The sequence below is a fragment of the Ambystoma mexicanum genome, chromosome 7p (genome assembly GCF_040938575.1).
Source record: "Ambystoma mexicanum isolate Mex_15411 chromosome 7p, UKY_AmexF1_1, whole genome shotgun sequence".
Classification (NCBI taxonomy): Eukaryota; Metazoa; Chordata; class Amphibia; order Caudata; family Ambystomatidae; genus Ambystoma; species Ambystoma mexicanum.
Genome location: NC_090939.1, coordinates 463,607,546 through 463,628,447, shown reverse-complemented (window position 1 = coordinate 463,628,447; position 20,902 = coordinate 463,607,546). Strand labels below are relative to the sequence as shown.

Here is a 20,902-nt window from a genome sequence, read left to right as displayed (position 1 = left end):
GCTGCTTGCCTTCCATTTGCCAGAAATTCGTTTAACCTGCTAACTATCCCTGCATCATTGCTAGGGTGAGTCTGGACTAATATTAACTAGATACCACTCACCCTGAACCTCTGAAAGGGAATTAAAAGCGTTTCCAGCATATTTCTCATTCATTGCCAGCACATATCAAAGCAATTTGGGCCTGTGATTTCAAAACTCCTATCTGTTTTCTGTTGTCTAAGCTTGCTGGATTGAACTGATTACATTGATTGCATTTCTGAGAACTGTGTGCTTCCTTCCATTTCCTTGCATTGCATCAAGGGGGGGAGGGGATTGCCAGAGAAAAGTGATTACCTTGTTTGTTGAAATCATATTGAGTATTTTCTGTACTGCATTCATTGAATATTGCATCCACCTGAGCTTACTTAAAGCATTTTCTACCACATTATACTTTTGTTCCTATTTACCAGTGTGCTATCTTATCCATTTCATGTCAACTCATTAGTGATTATAAAGAAGTGTGCTAGTGCCAGATTCTCCATTGTTAATCTTTAACATATCAGATTAAGGGTGATATTCAAGTATTAATTTATTATAAAGTGTGATATATCTATTTTAAATTATCCAATAAACCTTTTAAACTTGCAAAACAGAACTACTTCTTGGCTCAGTGGGGTCAGGGGGATTCCAAGAGAGGGGTGTTATATAGGGGTAGTCATCCAGAACGCATGAACCGGACCTAAAGATATATCAATAAGGGTTTTCATTCAGTATTATAGACTAGGCGTTGACTTAGCTGTAGTGTTGAATTGAATCCTCTTACAGCGTGGCAGTGTCCTCTTGTGTGTATTTTCTTTTTTGCATATGCACTTTCTTGTGAATAGGTGATGATGGCTGGAAGCCTCTTTGGGTTTGGTGTAATGAGCGATTGATGGGTCAGGCAGTGCATGTGGGGGCGGTAGTGGAATATTGGAGTGGTTGGGGAACCCTTTATTGGACACTACTTCTTTTTGCTGGGGTGGGGGGGTTTATTGAAAGTTTAGTTCTGTTGTAATTTGGAAAACATATTAAAAACATAGTCAACAAACAAAATGTGCAAACACTCACTGTACACCACTACAGTTTTTGTTTAACTTTACCAATTGACTTACAAAGTGTTTTTGTAATCTATCTACACACACTTTAAAATCACAGTGGCCAATGCACTTTTCTCCTGAAACCTTTGCATTGGCTAGCGCAATGTCCTAGTTAAAATCTATTTTACAATATGCATCTTTTAAAATTAATTTTGCAGGATTGCTTGAAACCTTCACAGTGCTTAGGAGCAGGTGATGAGGATGACGAAGATGACGAAGGCGATGGAATTGATATGGATGGTAGGTTTTGGACATTTACTTCTAACTAATATGATTGAATGATAAAGATGTCAAACTGATAGTCATATCTACTGCAACATTAAGTTGATGGGTTTGTTCTCCTGCACATGAGATCTTCATACACCACTGTCCAAACAAACCTCTGTTCTCAGACCACCACACTGATTATTTGGTGTGGTACAAATGCCAAGTATCGTAATGTAAAGGATTTCTGTATCTTGAACTTTCTAGCATGTTTTTTTCTTGGATGGCAAGTTAGGCCAACTGCAGTGTAAATCTAATATCCAGTAAAAAGAAAATAACTTTTTTTTCTCTTCCTACTTCTGGATTCTTCTTGCCCGAAGAGACATTTAAAATTCTTCACATTTCTTAGGCCATCTCTAAAAGTGTATTATTTCTATTTATTCTAATCTATTAAACTAATCTGCTAAATCTTTTGGTGGCTACATATAGATGTCAGGCAACAGGCTGCTATTGTAAATCACTAAAAGTAAAAAAGCTACTTTTCAGTGCACTTAGCCCTTCTCTCAAATGTAAGCTTGCATGTGTTTTTGTGCAGACAATTTATCTACAAAACTAAAGGAAGTTAAGTGAGCAGCGCTACATAAGATTATCAAAGTTATAATGAAATTACACCAGTTGAAATGGGCCTCAAGGTTCCAGTATGAAGTAAGTTATATGGCAGATTCATCTGATAAAGGAAGTAAAGCGTCAAGAAGAACTTCATCACTTCAGTGCATTTCTTTTTGCCATACCCAAGAACCAAAGCAGCATAGTAGTCCATTGCATGTTGGGTGTGTGAGAAACCTGAGGGGGTTCTTCCAAGTAGATCCCGGGAACCCCTTATTCAGGTGGCCACCAAAGGACTGGCCATCTCTTATCCCAACCCTGAAGGCAAACGAGCAGGGAAAGATCACCTGGGTAGAGGGGCCCGGGGTTATGCTCAGGAGAATACTCAAAGGGAGACACAGTACTATACAGGAGAGAGGGATGAGGAGGATGAGGTCTATGAAACCTTTATAGGCTGTACCAAATCAACCTCCCTTCAGTCTAATAAACATCCTCTTCTTGAAGCCAACAACCCCTCTGTATATAACCAATCCCCTCGAATCCCAATTTCCATTGCTCCCAGAAACGATGATTCCCACAATCCCCATTGTTCATTTCTTGATACCAGTCTCATGCCTCTGATTATCATTTTCCAAATTCTCACAAACCCTCCTGCTTATTTCACAAATCCTACAAAACCTTCCCTCTCGTAGTCACCACAAACCCTAAGTCTAGGGTTATGATTCCATGTATCACCTCTTTCCCTTCTGACCCTGTAGGATACCTAGAAACTCTACCACCCACTTTATCTGACACTCCAACCCCTTCCTTTTCTGACACGAAAACTTTTTCTCGAGACGCAAGACAACAGACTTGTAAAAGAAACGGTTACTTGACATGTCCCAACCCCAGCGTATGGGAAGGTCAGGCAATTAACCTGAACCACACACACCTGACGGCCCTTTCCTTCCTTTCCCCACAGGGATAAACGGAGTGCGAGAGCACAGTACGAGCAAGGTGAGCACGGCAAACAGCATGACCGCATGGCTAAGCAGGTGCAGCAGTTCAAGAGAAGGAGAAATGCGACAGGAATCGAGAAGATGGCGAGAAGAGAAGTGATCTTGCCCTTTTTGTCCCATGCCCGCAGACACTTTGTGGAAGAGAGCCTAAGACCGCAATCATTAACACAAGTGTCTTGCTGCAGATGTCAGTGGTACACGGGACAAGCCTATGCCGATAAGCAGGAGCGAAGAAGCTCCTTCGACCGTGGTACTGGCCTTGACTCCAGTAAAGCCGAGAGGCAAGCGGTTCAGCACAGCCGGTGAGTCGAGGGGAAAACCAATCAGAACCAGGCAGTGTTGAGTGAGAATTGCAGAGTGGCAAATTTGAGAAGTTTAATGAACTGTAAAGAGTATTAAGGGGAGACCAGCTGTAAAGGGAAAACCGGCACCACGTGAGTGCTAACTCAGGAGACTGGTCTATCCACATCAGAGCGAAACTATGGGTACCAGAAGGCGGTAGGAGAGTCACCGAAAGAGGTCAAAGTGCTCATAGTGGAGGTCTAGTAAAATCCCTGTACAATCGAAAGACTTTGATCTACAAATTGTGTGAAGCAAATGCAAGTGAATCCTGCCAAATCAGAAAGCAAGGGAAGTGAATCCTGCAAATGCAAGTGAATCACCCAAATGTTCACTGAGAATAGAACTGTTATATAACTGTGGTAAACAATTGAGAAGGGTCAGCACCCAGAAGAGGGGGACCCAGGGGTGAACCCAGCGAACATTGGAACCAAACTTTCATTTGTTAAAGGAACTTTTGTTTTTATTAGTTGAAGACCTCAGGTCCTCGAAGGCAAGAGACTTTCAAGGAAATGAAACTTGGCCATCGGCGGTCCTGAGCGCTGTCATTAGAACTGTCGGCTCGTGGGGGGGCGCTGTTGCGCGGCAATGAAGATGGCCGCTGCCTAAAATGCTCCGTCAATGGCCCGTAATCCTTCATAAAAATCCTTTGAATTAGGTCCCTGTCTCCTACGCAGAACCTGCTGAGCAGAATCCTAAGAGGGTGGGGCAATGCCTGATCACTGTCCCAACTGAACGGGGCACCACTGTGTAAAGCATCGAGACGATGGACGGCCTGAGCGGACTCCATAACACCGGAGAAACTGACTGGTGATAGTTACGACGTGGGCTGGCAAACACCCATGTGTTGCGGATTGGCAGCAGCTCTTGCCTGCGGTCCCTGGTGCCCAGCGCTGAACCAAACTTTTCCTGCCCTCCTATTACAGGAGGATTGCTGTATGTGACGCCTTTTCCATGCAGCGACTCTGGGTGCAGCTGGGGTGTTGAGCTGGATGTCGACTGGCTGACGTCTGCGGAGTACCCAGGTGAGCCTCCATTGTTATGGACCGTCGAGCGGCGCGGTGTGGGTCTGGAAACCCCCTGCCACTAACCACGTTGTGGAGACCGAGGAGGAGCCTGCCCCCTAATTCAAGCTGAAGCTGCGTACCGTCCCCGCAAGCGGATCCTTCATACATCTGGCTCGCTTAGCGAACCAGGGAGGACACTGGGCAGGGGGCCTATGAGCTACAGGAAACATAGGACTGACAGCTAACCGGTCGCCCTGCAGGCTATTTCTTTAATTTTTCTATCTAGGCGCTGTGTCCTCCTCCCAGCCCCCCACTTCATGGTCGCTTCGTGGAACATGTAACATCTCGGCTCTTAAGCTCCATAAATGCCCTGCTGGAGCTCTTATATATATAAGGAGGCAGGTGGGGCAACATTTGCTAGTACTTCAGCGACTCAGCGCCACAAACACTGCACGGTTTACCCTGGGCCCCTAAGTGGGTGGCCTTGATCCCAGTATAAAGAGGAGAATAAACACAATCCACAGGGGGAGCAGGAATACATGGCATAAACCTGAACTGCAGCAGGAGTAAGATCCCTCAACTAAACATTGGTGGCCATCCAGTTGTGACATTGACAGGGTCCAAACAAGGCTTGGACTTGGAGGATGTCCATGTAAGCTCCTAGAGGGGTCCCAATATGGTACATCTTCCACTAACTGCAGGATTCTCAAAAAGTGCCCAATATAACCCAGTGTCTACTATCCCTTCCTGGAACCTGAAGAAATAGCCTGCGTAGTGTGCAACCACTTGATGCTCTGTAACAGATCCGGATATCGGCGCTGATGACCCGCTCCACGCCCTGGGAGATCTCCCTGGCAAACAACTTTATCATAGCACCGCAGCAACGAGATGTAGTGGCCCAGGCGAAGTGTGAGCCACTACCGGATCTGCACAATGGTCAACAGGACAGCACTGAACCAGCCTCTGCTGGTCTTGAAAAGCAGCACAGACAACCTGGGAGCAAGGATCAATGCCTTTACCTGAAAGATGGATGTCTTGGCTATAAAAATTGATGAGCTGTGTGGCCTGGTGGCGGAAGCAGAACAGTGGATAGAGGGCGAAAACAAGGTGGCTGTCCTACAGCGGGAAGTGGGCGACCTACAACAAACAGCTAAGAAAGTGATCGATCATCGGTCCAGGAACAACATAAGACTTTTCAGTCCGTGAAAAATATCCTACGAAGAAAGGAGGTGCAATACTCTGATATACCCAGCCGAGCTATGGGTGATAAATAGAGGCTCAGTGACCTCTTCACTAACCCGGAAGTGGCTGAGCGTTTTGCAAGGAATCGCCCAGTCCCTGGAGGGTCACCTCTAAATTTGTCCTGATGCTGTCTTAATGCTCTAATTGATGCTCCCACATAACTGCATAGCCAATTCAAACAGTGGGTTCCATGGTGAGAGACAGAGATTTGGAATTTAAGCTTGTGACCGTTGCGACCGTAGGCGCTCTGGCCGCCCACGGCTCCCCGATCCCTGCAGACGCTGCAGTCTTTAAGAATAAGTTGATGAGGGTAGTCTGGGAGTGAGGGTGGGGGTGGGGATGGGGGTGGGGAGTGGGAGCAAGTAGGTTTATGTTTCTGGCGTGGGTAGGGGGGAAGAAGGTACTGAAGTTTGGAGTAATAAGAGTTGTGTTTGGGACAGGGGGAAGGCTTGGAAGTCAATGCAGAAGGGAGTAAGTAGACTCGCAATGCACATTAGGGAAGCATACCAACAACGGACTAGGGTACAATCTAATCATGTAGGAACCACTGCACCAGAAATACTTTACTACTATCCACAGTCTAGGAATACCTGAGCCTGGGAGAAAAACGGACAAAGTAATATCGCTGATGACATAGAATATGTGCGAGTTCACTAACCAGAAAAAAGTCTGGTTGATAGCAAACTATAGCAAAAATCGCAATGTAAATATTCTGTTCCTACAGCAAACGCATCTAGCTCGAGGTGCGACTCCTCCCAACTTGGTGGGCTAGGGAATCCATAGATGCAGCTCCTCCTGTACCACGCACTCTAATCGGGTAGCTACATATATACATCGCTTTCTAGAATTTAAGTTACACGAGCAGATTGGGGATGAAGAAGGACGCTATGTAATAGCAGGGGAAATCTCTGGTCTACAACTCCTTTTGATGAACATATACGCTCCTAATACTGATGCCCCCGATTTCTTTCACCATTCTGCCAATCATATCCATAAATTCCCTGACTACGACATTATATGGGCTGGTGACTTCAATATGGCTGTCAGATTAGAACTGGATAGATCTAGCACAACACAGCAGACTTTGCCACGTGCATCTCAGGTGTGGACTGCTATTGCAGACTATCACGGGTTGCTTGATGTATGGCGGGGGAGGAACCCAACCGACAGGGAATACTCCTTTTTTTTTTTTTAAAGTGTCTACAGCAGCTCCTCTAGAATTGATTGCATCATGGTAAAACCTCTCCTCGCCAGAGGTGTGACCGAGGCTGAGATGCTCCTTTGGACCCTTTTTGACCACTCCCCAATGTTGACTCGGACTAGTGGGACCCCGAGATCGCTGAGGTGGTGGTTCAGGGCAGGTGCTCTAGACGATATTGTGTTCCGTGGGGACCTTCTTTCAAACTAATGCGGGCTCGGTCCCCGACCCAGGGATTATCTGGGAGGCCTTCTAAGTGCATGTTAGAGGCTGTTGCATTTCAAAAGAGGGAGGGGTGCTGAAAGCCCTACGTAAGTCAATGTACACATGAGAGGCAGCCATAAAAGAACTGAGAACCAGCAGGGAGCCTGAGACACGCCTGAGACACGTAGTGCCCGAAGGGGAAAGAGGGAGGAGCCAAATCAGCTAGCAATAGGGGAGGAGAGGTTCCTCTGAGACCTGATCGCAGCGACTAGATATGGGGAAGGAGACCACCCCAGCCGGAAACTGGCATGGGGCCATTAAGCGAGAGCGCCAACCAACGCCCATTTGTGGGAGTGGAGGACCCAAAGGGGTGCCTTACTGGGGAGCTTTTGGGAATTAACAATATTTTCTGGGAATACTACGATCAGTTATATACTTTCTGCTCCAACGTAAGGCATGACACTATAACACAGTACTTGGATGAAATAACCCTGGGGTGGCTTGCCTCGAACCAAGGGGAGAGTTTAAATGCACCCATATCGGATAAAGAGATCCATAAAGCTGTTCTTGCACTCCCAAATGGAAAGGCCCCCAGCCTAGATGGGATAACGGCCGAATTCCATAAAACCTATATAGACAACCTGCTCCCACACCTTTGTGATATGTATGAGAGTGCCCTGGCCAAGGGTGTCCTTCCCGAATCCACTAGAACAGCCCTGGTAACAGTGCTCCTCAAGCCAAAAAAGGACCCACAGAAATGCACATCATATCCACTGTCGCTAATTAATACGGACAACAAAATTGGCGGACCGTCTTTTAACCCATATGCCTGCGCTGATCCTACTGGACCAGGCCGGTATTATCCCAGGTTGGTCGACCCAAAATAACCGGCGGCGACTGTTCATGCTCATGCATAATGTTGACCCGGAGATACCTATAGTGGTAGCGGCCTTAGATGCGGAAAATACCTTTAACTCCGTGGAGTTGCCATTCCAGTTTGAAGTCCTCTGCCGCTCTGGATTAGGCCTTACATTTATACGATGGATCCGCTTGCTATATACGGCACCTCGGGTGGCGGTCTACACAAATGGCATGACATCTGAATGTATTCACCCAACACAGGGAACTCGACAAGGCTGCCCCCTTTCACTGATCTTGTTTGCCCTTGCAGTGGAGCCATTGGCCTTCTACATAAGACCATTTCACGCACACAGACACATACGTATACACTCACACCTCACCATCGTTTCCTTATATGCAGACAATATATTATTGTATATAGAGCACCCAGGACGGAATTTGGCACTGCTGATGTAGGAGATAATTGGATTCAGAGACCTCTCCAGACTCAAAATAAACTGGAATAAATCAGAAGTCTTTCCTCTGACCCCAACCGTTCAGCAAGCAGATGTAGGGATGGACTACCGCTGGTGCACTCGGCATACAATATCTGGGTATCCTTGTGACCCCCATGGTGGGTGAGCTATACAAAGAGAACTATGTGAGAGCGATGGAGCTACTTGAGCATAGAGTGAACGCATGGATCCTTTTACCCATCTCCGAGGCAGCCGTATTGCACTGGCTAAAATTGTGATCCTGCCCAAGCTGCTTTACATATGCTATAATGTACCTATATGGCCACCGGTGCAGTTTTGGTCACAGGTCAAAAGCCTAATGGTGCGACTAGCCTGGGCCGGCAGACAGCCAGCGTGTCCAACGACACCATATGAACGGGGTGGACTGGACTTTTTCGATTTATACTTATACTTCCTAACTGCGCAGGCCCAATACGTGGCAGGATGGGGCTCCCCTAATATTGAACACCCGCACTCGGTACTAGCAAAGGCTACTGTGTTACTGAATAACCTAAAGGGGATGCTATGGGGTACTGGGGGAAAAACATCATGAGTGGAGGTCCAATAGAAGGGACATGTAAGGCTTGGGGGCTGATTGGTCGAATGATGGGAGCTGTGACCTGCCACTCTGGACTTTCCAGTATGCAATATTTGCAGAATCCCGCTCACGCACGAGAACGTTTTTGACACATTGTGAAAAAATGGGGGTCCAGACCTTGGGTGATCTGGTACACAACAGACTATTTATAACATGGGACGTCTTGAAGGCCAGAGGGGAGTCGACAGCCGTGACCATGTTATTATATTTTAGAATGATGCAAGTTATGAGATCTAAATGGCCAGAGGACCCACGGGCCCCCAACCCTCACCCAATACTTCAACATGCACTCGATCCACTGGCCACCAAAAAGATTGATAACTGGCACCCATTTAGGCAATATTACTGAGTTTATGGAAAAGCCCGAACTGATGGGGGGAAAACCATAGCAAAGTAGTCTAATCTGTTAATAAACATGTACTCTGGCGTGGATAACGTGGCCAGGGTAGGGTCAGTCATGGTAATGAGAGAGGTACCTGAATGATGAACACGCTCTATTGCATCGTGAATTTAAGAAGAACTGAACTGATATGAACTGATTTTATCGGTATTGGCAGAGCTTTAACGATGATACGTGCAGTGAAAGTTTTGATCTGGTTTGTGTAATATCCTGTATGTTGGACCGGGTAGCCTGGAATGGGAGGGGGGGAGGCGGAATGTACGGGGTGTATGGGTGCTATGCCCATTGTTTACGGTTGTGTATAAAATTCCATAAAGAAAGTTAAAATATATATATATATATATAATGGGTTCTCGTGCTGGAGAAGCCAGAGAATGTACTGTGCTCCAAGATCCCACCTTACCTCGTGCTCAAAACGTGGGGAAGGGAGACCGAGGCTACTGCATCCTGACCTATTATTTGAGAACACTTCTTTCTTTTTTTGAGAACTATCCCATACCCTTTTTTATATTAGTTGTAAAGTTTGTCAATAGGTTTCTTTGTATAGGCCCTTTTTAGTTTGACACAACGCCACTAGGACTGCCTTATTATCATTTGCTGGTCGACGCTTGCTCCCATCTAAGATTTAGGTTTAGAATAGGCGTTTGTTCCAACCTGCATACAGTATTCATTGTTCAATAAACACCATTGAACTGTGATCACTTGTGTCGGTCTTACTTGTTGCCACCATGATTTCCTTACAGGTGGTAATGAGTATTCTGGGGTGCTACTCATTGAGCTGCATGACCCCACCTAAGTGCCATCATGAGCTGTGGCGTGCTGGAGGAAGGAGTCCGACAAAGCAATATGATATGAATGCTTATTAAATAATAAGAAAAAAGGCCTAACTCCCTGTTCTAAAGGGTATTTCCTACCTAAGGAAAACACATGTGCTCTTAGGGTGGTTGTCCAAATGAAAAAGTCCTGTCCTCTGTTCAAAACGACCCTACTCTAGCCCTACCACTATACACACAAAACAACATAAAGCACACCAGGAGAATGACTCCCTTCTCCTGATTAACTCATATCCACTTTAGTGCATGGGCTTTAAAAGTCTTAAGTAAGAGTTCATGTTCTACAAAGATGTAGAATACCAGGAGAATGACTCATTTATCCTGGTCCACTGGTTAGGCTTCTTGACGTTAGGTTTGGCAACCACTGCCCTAGTTTCTGAACCTACCTTGTACTGCACTTCCCCCCCTCCCCTTCCCCTTTTCCCCCTCCCCCACCCCTGCACTTGCGCGATCTGAATGACACCTGGCCTAGTAGGATCGTTGTCTGTCTCCCCTTGTTCCTCCCCTCCCTGCCTCGTCGCGCCTTGAAACACCTGTGTATAGGCGCGTTACAAATGCCATATCATATCATAATCAACAACGCTGTACTGGGATGTCAGGAAAATGACTCCCTTCTCCTGATTCGCTTGGCTTTTGGGGACAATGTTTCTGAACAATTCTTATTAGGCTTTGGACTTCTCTCTAGGCTTCAAGAGGTAATTTAAATGTCCCCCAATATTCTACCTTCCGAGGTTCAATCGCTTTTGGGTCGACTTTGTAAGAATCTCTGAGATGAGGAAGATTATTCCCAATGCTTACTTTAGTTTGTTTACTGTTAAAATGAGGGAGACTACTCCAGAGTCTTTGGTTATCTTTGCAACAATTACTGAGGCGAGCAAGATCACTCCGAATGTTTATTTCACTTTGCTTCCTCTTGCAACAAGTTCTACGACGAGGGAGATCACTCCCAAGTTGGAGTCCATTTATGTTACTTTTAAAACCATTACTGAAATGAGGAAGACCCCTCCCAAAGTTTTCTTCTTTGATTGGTTTTACCACAATTACTGAGACGAGGGAGATATGATATTTTATTTATATCGTGCTCATACACAAGTGTTTCAGAGCACGACAAGGCAAGGGAGGGAAACAGGGGAAACCAGACGACGATCTTACTAGGCCCAGTGACATTGAGAACGCAAAGGTGCATGGGAAAGGGATAGGGGGAAAAGTGCATGGAATGGGGGAGAAGTGGAAAGTGCGGAGCAGAGGAGAAACAGATAAATAATAATAAATAAATAAAATAAATATATAGTAAAGGCAATAAACGGTGGCAGTGCATCCAGCAAGTAGCAAGTGCTGTGTTTAAGGCAGCAGACAGGGTTTATTTGATAAGTGCAGAAGAAAAGAAAGGGGGTGGGGGAGTGTATGGGTACAGATACAGACACGAGTGCAAGGGGTGGCACAGAGGCAGTGCGGGATGGTGGCAGAATGAGCAGGTACCTGAGCCCAGAGGACAGAGGGTGGCCAGGTGCACTGTGCCAATAGAGAAACAGATCAGCAGGAGAGAGGGGGGCGAAGGCGGAAGCAAAGAGGAAGATCTTGAGGGGATTCCGGAACCTGAGATGGTTCTCCTAAAGTTTCAGACTGGCATGTAGGATGTTCCAAAGGAGGCCCCAGCTGAAGACCGAGATCTACCCCCAGCTCGTTTCTTTGAAAAACGACTGACCCGGAGAGAGTTAGATGTAGGAGCGAAGAGCTCGAGAGGGAAGGTATTTACAGAGGGATAGTTGAAAGTATTTTGGACCCAAGCCCCAGAAAGCCTTGTGGACAACGCAGAGGGTTTTCAATTTAATCCTTGCATCTACTGATAGCCAATGAAGGGATGTCAGAGCTGGATCCCACGGCTTGAGGTCAAGGACAAGTCTCGCAGTCCTGTTCTGGATTAGTTGTGAAGGGCGGAGAGTAGAGGCAGGAAGATTTAAAAAGAGGCTGTAACAGTAGTCCAATCTGCAAAGAACCAGAGCTTGGGAGACAATAATATTCTGGGGGAAGGAGAGGAAAGGCAGTGAGGAGGTGCAGTAGGAAGTTTGACTTTTTAGAGTATTTGGGGATCTGGGCGGAGAAGGAAAGTGTGGAGTCGAAGATGACCCTGAGGTTCTTGGCCTCGCAGGTAGGGGTAGGGGTAGGCGGAGGGCCAAGGGAGGCCGGCAAGAGAGTGAGGGGAAAGTCTGGTGAAGGTGTACTGATGAGGAGGATCTCAGTCTTGTTGGCATTTGGACAAGTCATTGGCAGCACACCAATCATGAATGGCAGTTAGGCAATCCGAGATGAGAGAGGGAGAGGAGGTGGCCAAAGGTAGTCTGAAAATGAGTTGTGTTGTCAGCGTAGAACTGGAAAGTTGAGCAGAAAATGGCAATGCAGTGGGCAAGAGTTTCCAGGTATTGGTTGAAAAGCCAGGGCGAGAAGTTAGACCCCTGGGGAACACCACATGTAGAGAGGGAGATGGATGATGGGAAGGACCCAAGTTGTACCTGGGAGGGTCGGTCGACGAGGAAAGAGGTCAGCCAGGCCAGAGCCTGATCTGTAATACCTGTCATGATCACTGCTTCCAAGGAGCCAGGACCAGCCCAACGTCCTTGGAAGCAGGCCCCTAACCCTAATCCTAGGCACCAGCCGGTCCCCACTGGGACCTTTTGGACCTTGTCCTGGCGCCGGTGGCACCAGGCTCATCAAAACCATCGGTCCCGGCACTGGAAGCACCGGGCTCATAATATGTGTGAAGATGCTTGGGTGGACTTACCTGCAGCAGACCATGCTGCTTACTTACCAGCCACTTAGAAGTCCTCTGTGAACAGGAAGTACTTTCTTACCTGGGTGGGGCAAGCTCCACTCCCTGGATACAGCACTGGAACTCTTCTGGAACTGGAACTCTTTTCTTACCTAGGCGGGGCCGTGGAGGAAGACGCCTCTTCACTCCAAGGCTATTTAAACCACACCCGATAGATGAAACGTGCTTCGCGTTATTCTGCATCTGCAGCAGAACGCTCACCGAGTCTGTTCCAGCCTTTCTTCTTTCGATCCTGAACCTGCAAGAATTATACTTACCATTCCTGTATCCAGTCAACGGCAGCACCTGCAAAGACAAGAAACAACAGATTAGCAAGGCAAGCTTTACTCGCAGTGCTTACTCACCTGATCCATCGGCTGCGGCCTTTTCTTCACGCTGCACCTCCGCCTGTGAAGACAAAAGCATTTGTTATTACTTACGGGCATTCCGCGGACTCCGGCGCTGCAAACTCCGGCGCTGCAACCCAACTTCTGAAAGACAAAAGAAGAGACATTAGACAGGTATTTACTTACGCCCATCGCGCTTGTCGCAATAGAACGCCTGCAAATACTCTGGCGTCTCTTCAGCACGAATTAAGCTGCAAGGGAAAAAGACAGTTAGAGCGCTTGCATTTACTTACACATTTCCAGGTGCTCACTCCATCTTCCATCTCAAGAATCCTGCAAAACAAAAGGGAAAAGCATTATACAGAGTCCTGTTCAATATTAACGTGCCACGCACCTAAAGACTATAAAGACTAAGAAGGTGTCTGGAAACTCACCGCTCGTGCAGTTAACGACGGTAACGATCCTCTGAGTTCAAGAGGCGTATGTTTCACCAGTGAAGGAACTGGCAATGGCACCCTGCACCAGAAGCAGATGGAGAGTCCAGCATTCACCTATCTAAGGTGAGCACGTTGACCTGGGTGGCTCTACGGAGAGAGAGAGAGAGAGAGAGAGGGACATTCAACAACCCAGACCATTAACCCCCATATTCTTTCACCTGCAGAAACCTCACCCTACGAGTTCGACACACAGTGCGAAGAGGTTCGACCCCAGAAGCCAATCAAGTCCTGCACATCACTTTTCGAGTCACAGACACCTTCCTGCCCAGACCAGCGCCTCCGTGGGAATCAGGTGAGCGTTACAGAATGCGAAGCCCACCGCAAAACTCCTACCCAGGCGCAATGGAAACCTTAGACACTGATCAATTAGCCCAGTTGCTCGGGGAATTAAGAGCAGAAGTACATGCAGCTCGTCAGGAAACAAACTCTTTAAGAAGAGAACTGATAATTTCCAAGGAGCGAACAGAGGACCTTGCTAGGCAATTGCTACAAACGCAGGCAGGACAGACACCTCTGCCCGCTCCAGGAGGAAGTTATCTTCTGCATCATCTTTAAATCCAGTGCAAATCAATCTACCCGGTAATGTGCCCTTGGCTCCGCCCGAACGCTTTTCTGGTGACCCAAAGAAATTTGCAGTGTTCATCAACCAGTGCCGCCTACACTTCTTATGTCGACCAGCTGCATTCCCAACAGACCAGACCAAGGTGGCTTTCGTGCTTTCTTATCTCAGTGGCAGCGCCGCAGATTGGTCGATCCCTTTAGTCACCCAGGATGATCCGGTTTTACATGATTTCCAGGCCTTCCAGTCCAGCATGGAGAAACTGTTCGCAATACATGCACAAGGGCAGGCCTTGGACAATGAACTTCTTTCATTACGACAGGGTAATCAAGACCTCTTGACTTATATAGCCTCATTCAACAGACTTATAGTGGAAACTCAATGGCCCGAGGATAAGAGAATAACGCTTTTCTACAGAGGCCTGCGTGGAGAGCTCAAGGATGTGTTAGCTCAAGTTGTGAACCCTCCACAAGAATGCTCAGACTATATTGACTTAGTTGTCCAATTGGACCACAGATTACAGAACAGGAAGGCTGATCGTTCTAAATTTGATACCCGAGTGTTTTCTAAACCACAGACTTCTACTAAGGGAGTTTACACTGTGGAACCCATGCAAATAGGGGGCATGAAAGGTCCTTTAACCCAAAAGGAGCGGGAAAGAAGAAGACAGCTGCAATTATGCCTCTATTGCGGGAACTCAGGGCACTTTCTTCAAGACTGTCCAGTGAAACATGCTAAGAAGGCTGTAGGAGCCGCAGATACCTGTACCACAAGTTCTGAGCAGGGAAACGACCTAGCCTGGCAAGTGTAGAGGTCCTCTTGCCGAGCGTTAAGATCTGTCCCGTGACCTCGCATTTCGTGGTGCCCATTGTCCTCATTAGTCCTGAACGTCCGGATCGTTTGCATGCAATTGAAGCTTACATCGACAGCGGAGCAATCGGTAATTATGTGGACCGTGAAATGGTATCAAGGATGAATCTACCCCTTGTCCCTAAAGCAGTAAAAGACGTCATTACTACAGTGGATGGCACGGAGATAGCCTCCGGACCAGTAACGCACGCCACCCAAGAAGTGACGCTAGTGAGCCAAGATGGACACCGGGAGAAAATCGTGTTCGATGTGATCAAGGCCCCTCAGTTCCAGATCATTCTGGGAATCCCTTGGTTAGAGAAGCACAATCCTCAGATCGATTGGCGAGCAAAGACGGTTCAGTTTCCAGAATGTTTTACCACTTGTTATCCTCGGCCTGATGTTTCAATGGCTGCAATCTCTTCTGAGGTTCCCAAATTACCTCCCGAATACCAGGAATTCCAAGATGTCTTTCGGAAGGATCAAGCTAACACCCTGCCTCCTCATAGGTCTTACGACTGTCAAATAGATCTGATACCCGGAACAACTCCTCCTTGCAGTAGGATTTATGCCCTCACCGAGCCAGAGAATCTTCACCTCAGACAATATCTGGACCAATACCTAGCTAACGGGTTTATCCGTCCTTCAAAATCTCCAGCTTCATCGGCTTTGTTCTTCGTTCCGAAAAAGGAAGGAGACCTTAGGACTTGTATAGATTACCGCGCCCTGAATCAAATCACCGTTAAAAACAGATACCCGTTAGCTTTGATCCCTGAACTCCTGGACCAAGTCAAAGACGCATGTATATATACAAAGTTGGATCTCAGAGGAGCCTACCACTTGGTACGAATAAAGAGGGCGATGAATGGAAGACGGCCTTCCACACCAAGTATGGGCTATTCGAATATCAAGTGATGCCCTTTGGACTTTGTAACGCTCCTGCCGCTTTCCAGTATTTTATGAACGATGTCCTTAGAGAACTCATAGATGTGTGTGTTGTTGTCTACATTGATGACATCCTTGTCTATTCATCATCTGAAGAGGAACATCATAGACACGTTAAAAAGGTTCTCGAGAGATTGCGTCAACATAACCTTTTTGCTAAGCTTGAAAAATGCGTTTTCAACGTAACTGAAGTTGAGTTCCTGGGATTCATATTGTCACCTAACGGAGTCCATATGGATTCAAAGAAAGTCGATGCAATCATCAAGTGGCCATCACCAACCTCTGTAAAAGGAGTTCTAAGCATGTTAGGCTTCGCTAACTTTTACCGCAGATTCATTCCTGAATTCTCTCGGATAGTCCAGGCCATCACCGCTCTGTTAAAGAAGAACAAACATTTTGAGTGGTCTACTGAAGCAGAACAAGCTTTTCAGGACTTAAAAGCTAAATTCATTTCTGCACCTGTTCTAAAACATCCTCTCCCAGAACTCCCCTACATCGTGGAAACGGATGCTTGTAGTCTTGCTATGGGGGCAGTTTTATCACAAAGAGATCCGGTCACACACCAATTACATCCTGTAGCCTTTTGGTCCCGCAAATTCTCGGCTCCCGAGATCAACTATTCAATTACAGACAAGGAACTTTTAGCTATCAGATCGGCCTTTAAAGCCTGGCGGCATTATCTTTTGGGAGCCAGACACACAGTCACCGTAATGACTGATCACCGCAATTCACAATATCTGAAGACGGCCAAAGCTCAGTCTTCCAGACAGCTTCGCTGGGCTCTGTTTCTGGCTGAGTTTGACTTTATAATTACTTATCGACCAGGCAGTAAAAACGGAAAAGCAGATGCCCTCTCCCGGATGGGAGTAGATGAACATTTGACCAATCCAGTACCAATACCCATAATCCCAGAACAAAGGATTTTGGGTTTGGTTAACGCTCAATCATTTGAAGACATCAAGACTACAGTCAAATCACTCCTAACTCCGGCCGATTTGCAGGACTGGCAATTAAAGGGAAAAGAATTTTCAGTGGATCAAGACCCACCATATTTCCGAGGACGATAGTACTTGCCCTGTGAGAAAATACAAAAACAAGTAATCTCCTGTTATCACGACTCTCTAATGGAGGGTCACCCTGGCATTACCAAAACCATGGAAAAGATCAAAAGACATTTCTGGTGGCCATCATGGAAGAAGGATATTAGAGACTTTGTAATCTCCTGCGGTGTGTGTGCCCAGAATAAAAGTCAGAAGGAGAAACCAGCCGGCCTATTACACCCTCTAGACATTCCTCCCTGTCCATGGCATACCCTGTCCATGGATTTCATCACGGACTTACCTCCATGCTCAGGGTATAATACCATTCTAGTAGTCGTGGATCTATTCTCCAAGATGGCTCACTTTATTCCCCTGAAGGGCCTACCTTCAGCTTCAGTATTGGCCCGAGAATTCTTAGAAAACATCGTTCGGTTACACGGTTTTCCCTCGGTTTTAGTCTCCGATAGGGGAAGTCAATTCATCTCCCACTTTTGGCGAAGTTGCTGTCGTCTAGCCCAAATTGATGTAAGACTTTCAACCAGTCACCATCCCCAAACTGACGGACAAACCGAGAGGACAAATCAGACTCTAGAGCAATATCTACGTTGCATGCTCCAACAAACTGAAAACCCTTGGAAGGATATTCTTTGGATCGCTGAATACGCTTACAACAATTCGACTCATTCTGGAACCGGGAAGACTCCCTTCTTCCTATTATACGGACACCATCCTAGAACCTCTAACCTGGATCCTCCCCAAGAATTCGAAACACCTGCCGTGGATCACTTGCACTCAGAGATAACCCGTGCTTTTAAGGAAGCCACTGTCCATCTGCAAAGAGCTAAAGCTCAATTCAAAAAAGGAGCAGATCGACACCGTAAAGAGGCCCCTCACTACGCAGTAGGAGATCAGGTCTGGTTATCCACTAAGCACCTGCCTCTAAAAGGACCCCGCACCTTCATCCCGAGATACCTTGGACCCTATCTCATCTCTACCATAGTTAATCCGGTGGCTGTCAAATTGGAATTACCTGCGCACATGAAAATACATCCAGTATTCCATGTCTCCTTATTAAAACCAGTACAACCAGAAACCCGATTGACTGAACTCCCAGAACCTGTTTTGGTAGATGGAGAACTTGAATTCGAAGTAAAGAACATCCTAGACTCCAAAATCTCCAAATCTAAGTTATATTATCTGGTTGATTGGAAAGCATACGGCCCCCAGGAAAGGTCTTGGGAACCCTCAGAATATGTCCACGCACCTCGTCTGGTCAAGATATTCCATCTGAATCACCCCGACAAGCCAAAACCCCCGGAGAAGCCACGCTTAGGAGGGGCCTTGAGGGGGGGGTTCTGTCATGATCACTGCTTCCAAGGAGCCAGGACCAGCCCAACGTCCTTGGAAGCAGGCCCCTAACCCTAATCCTAGGCACCAGCCGGTCCCCACTGTGACCTTTTGGACCTTGCCCTGGCACCGGTGGCACCAGGCTCATCAAAACCATCGGTCCCGGCACTGGAAGCGCCAGGCTCATAATATGTGTGAAGATGCTTGGGTGGACTTACCTGCAGCAGACCATGCTGCTTACTTACCAGCCACTTAGAAGTCCTCTGTGAACAGGAACTACTTTCTTGCCTGGGTGGGGCAAGCTCCACTCCCTGGATACAGCACTGGAACTCTTCTGGAACTGGAACTCTTTTCTTACCTAGGCGGGGCCGTGGAGGAAGACGCCTCATCACTCCAAGGCTATTTAAACCACACCCGATAGATGAAACGTGCTTCGCGTTATTCTGCATCTGCAGCAGAACGCTCACCGAGTCTGTTCCAGCCTTTCTTCTTTCGATCCTGAACCTGCAAGAATTATACTTACCATTCCTGTATCCAGTCAACAGCAGCACCTGCAAAGACAAGAAACAACAGATTAGCAAGGCAAGCTTTACTCGCAGTGCTTACTCACCTGATCCATCAGCTGCGGCCTTTTCTTCACGCTGCACCTCCGCCTGTGAAGACAAAAGCATTGTTATTACTTACCGGCACTCCGCGAATTCCGGATTTCTTCACGTTGCATCTCCGCCTGTGAAGACAAAAGCATTTGTTATTACTTACGGGCATCCCGCGGACTCCGGCGCTGCAAACTCCGGCACTGCAACCCAACTTCTGAAAGACAAAAGAGACATTAGACAGGTATTTACTTATGCCCATCGCGCTCGTCGCAATAGAACGCCTGCAAATACTCCGGCGCCTCTTCAGCACGAATTAAGCTGCAAGGGAAAAAGACAGTTAGAGCGCTTGCATTTACTTGCGCATTTCCAGGTGCTCACTCCATCTTCCATCTCAAGCATCCTGCAAGACAAAAGGGAAAAGCATTATACAGAGTCCTGTTCAATATTAACGTGCCACGCACCTAAAGACTATGAAGACTAAGAAGGTGTCTGGAAACTCACCGCTCGTGCAGTTAACGACGGTAACGATCCTCTGAGTTCAAGAGGCGTATGTTTCACCAGTGAAGGAACTGGCAACGGCACCCTGCACCAGACGCAGATGGAGAGTCCAGCATTCACCTATCTAAGGTGAGCACGTTGACCTGGGGGGCTCTACGGAGAGAGAGAGAGAGAGAGAGGGACATTCAACAACCCAGACTATTAACCCCCATTTTCTTTCACCTGCAGAAACCTCACCCTACGAGTTCGACACACAGTGCGAAGAGGTTCGACCCCAGAAGCCAATCGAGTCCTGCACATCACTTTTCGAGTCACAGACACCTTGAATGCAGAAGAGAGATCAAGTAAGATGAGTACAGAGGGAATGTTAGAGTCAAGGTTGGAGAGCAGATCTTCACGGATGTTCAGGAGAGCAGTTTCCGTGCTTCTGGCAGCTCTGAAGCCAGAGTGGTGGTCATGGAGAGAGCCAACGGAATCGGAATGAAGGTTAAGCTGAGAAATGACCAGTATTTCCAGGAGTTTACCCAGAAAGGGAGTAATGAAAATTGGGCGATAGTTAGCCGGACAAGAAGGATCAGCTGTGGACTTCTTGAGAAGAGGATGTACAAGGGAGTGCTTCAGAGGGCAGGGGAAGGATCCTGAGGCAAAGGAGAGGTTGCAAAAATCAGCAAGGGCTGGAGCAAGGGTATCAATGTGGTCCTTGATGGTGTTAGAGGAACAGGGTTTAACCTGTTTTGACAAGGCTTTCATAGATCGGACTTGTCTAGTGACCTCATCAGGGGAGAAAAGAGGAAAGGATGAGAAAGAGGGTGGGGGGGTGGTTGAAGGAGGATCAGCCGGCACAGACAGAGAGGAGAAGGGAGCAGAGGGGAGAGGAGAGGAGAGGAGAGGTAGGGGAGGAGAGGGTGGACAGGATGTCCTGTATTTTTGAGATAAAGTGAGAGGCAAGGGCATTGCAAAGAGCCGGACAGGCAAGAGGAGGGCTAGAGACTGCACATGGGTTGGCTAGCTCCTTGCACATTTTAAAGAGTTCGGCCGAGTTGTAAGATGCCGCAGAGATACAGGCTTGAATGTGGACTCTCTTCTTGGTGAGGACAGAGAGTCGGTATTGCCTTTGGAGCAGGCGACAGGCCAGTTTGTCAGAGGATGAACAAGAAGCCCTTCATTTCCTCTCAGCCGCTCTACACTTAAGTGTAGCTAGGTCGTAGTCATACCAGGAATTGCACTTAGCTTTGGACTTCAAACGGATTCTCATAACAGGGGCAAGAACATCAAGAGTATCAGAAATAGAAGGGTGTAGAAGGAACAGGGCTGTGTCC

The 20,902-nt window shown here is 47.1% G+C and overlaps 1 protein-coding gene across 2 annotated transcripts in view; it reads left to right on the top strand.

Moving 5' to 3' along the window:
- ATG3 (autophagy related 3) overlaps positions 1-20,902 on the top strand; it is an 888,364-nt gene that overhangs the window by 454,472 nt on the left and 412,990 nt on the right. For both annotated transcript variants that reach the window (XM_069636485.1, XM_069636484.1), the window contains one exon: positions 1,274-1,355. In XM_069636485.1, the coding sequence (XP_069492586.1) occupies positions 1,274-1,355 (82 nt within the window). The remainder of the gene's footprint in view (positions 1-1,273; positions 1,356-20,902) is intronic.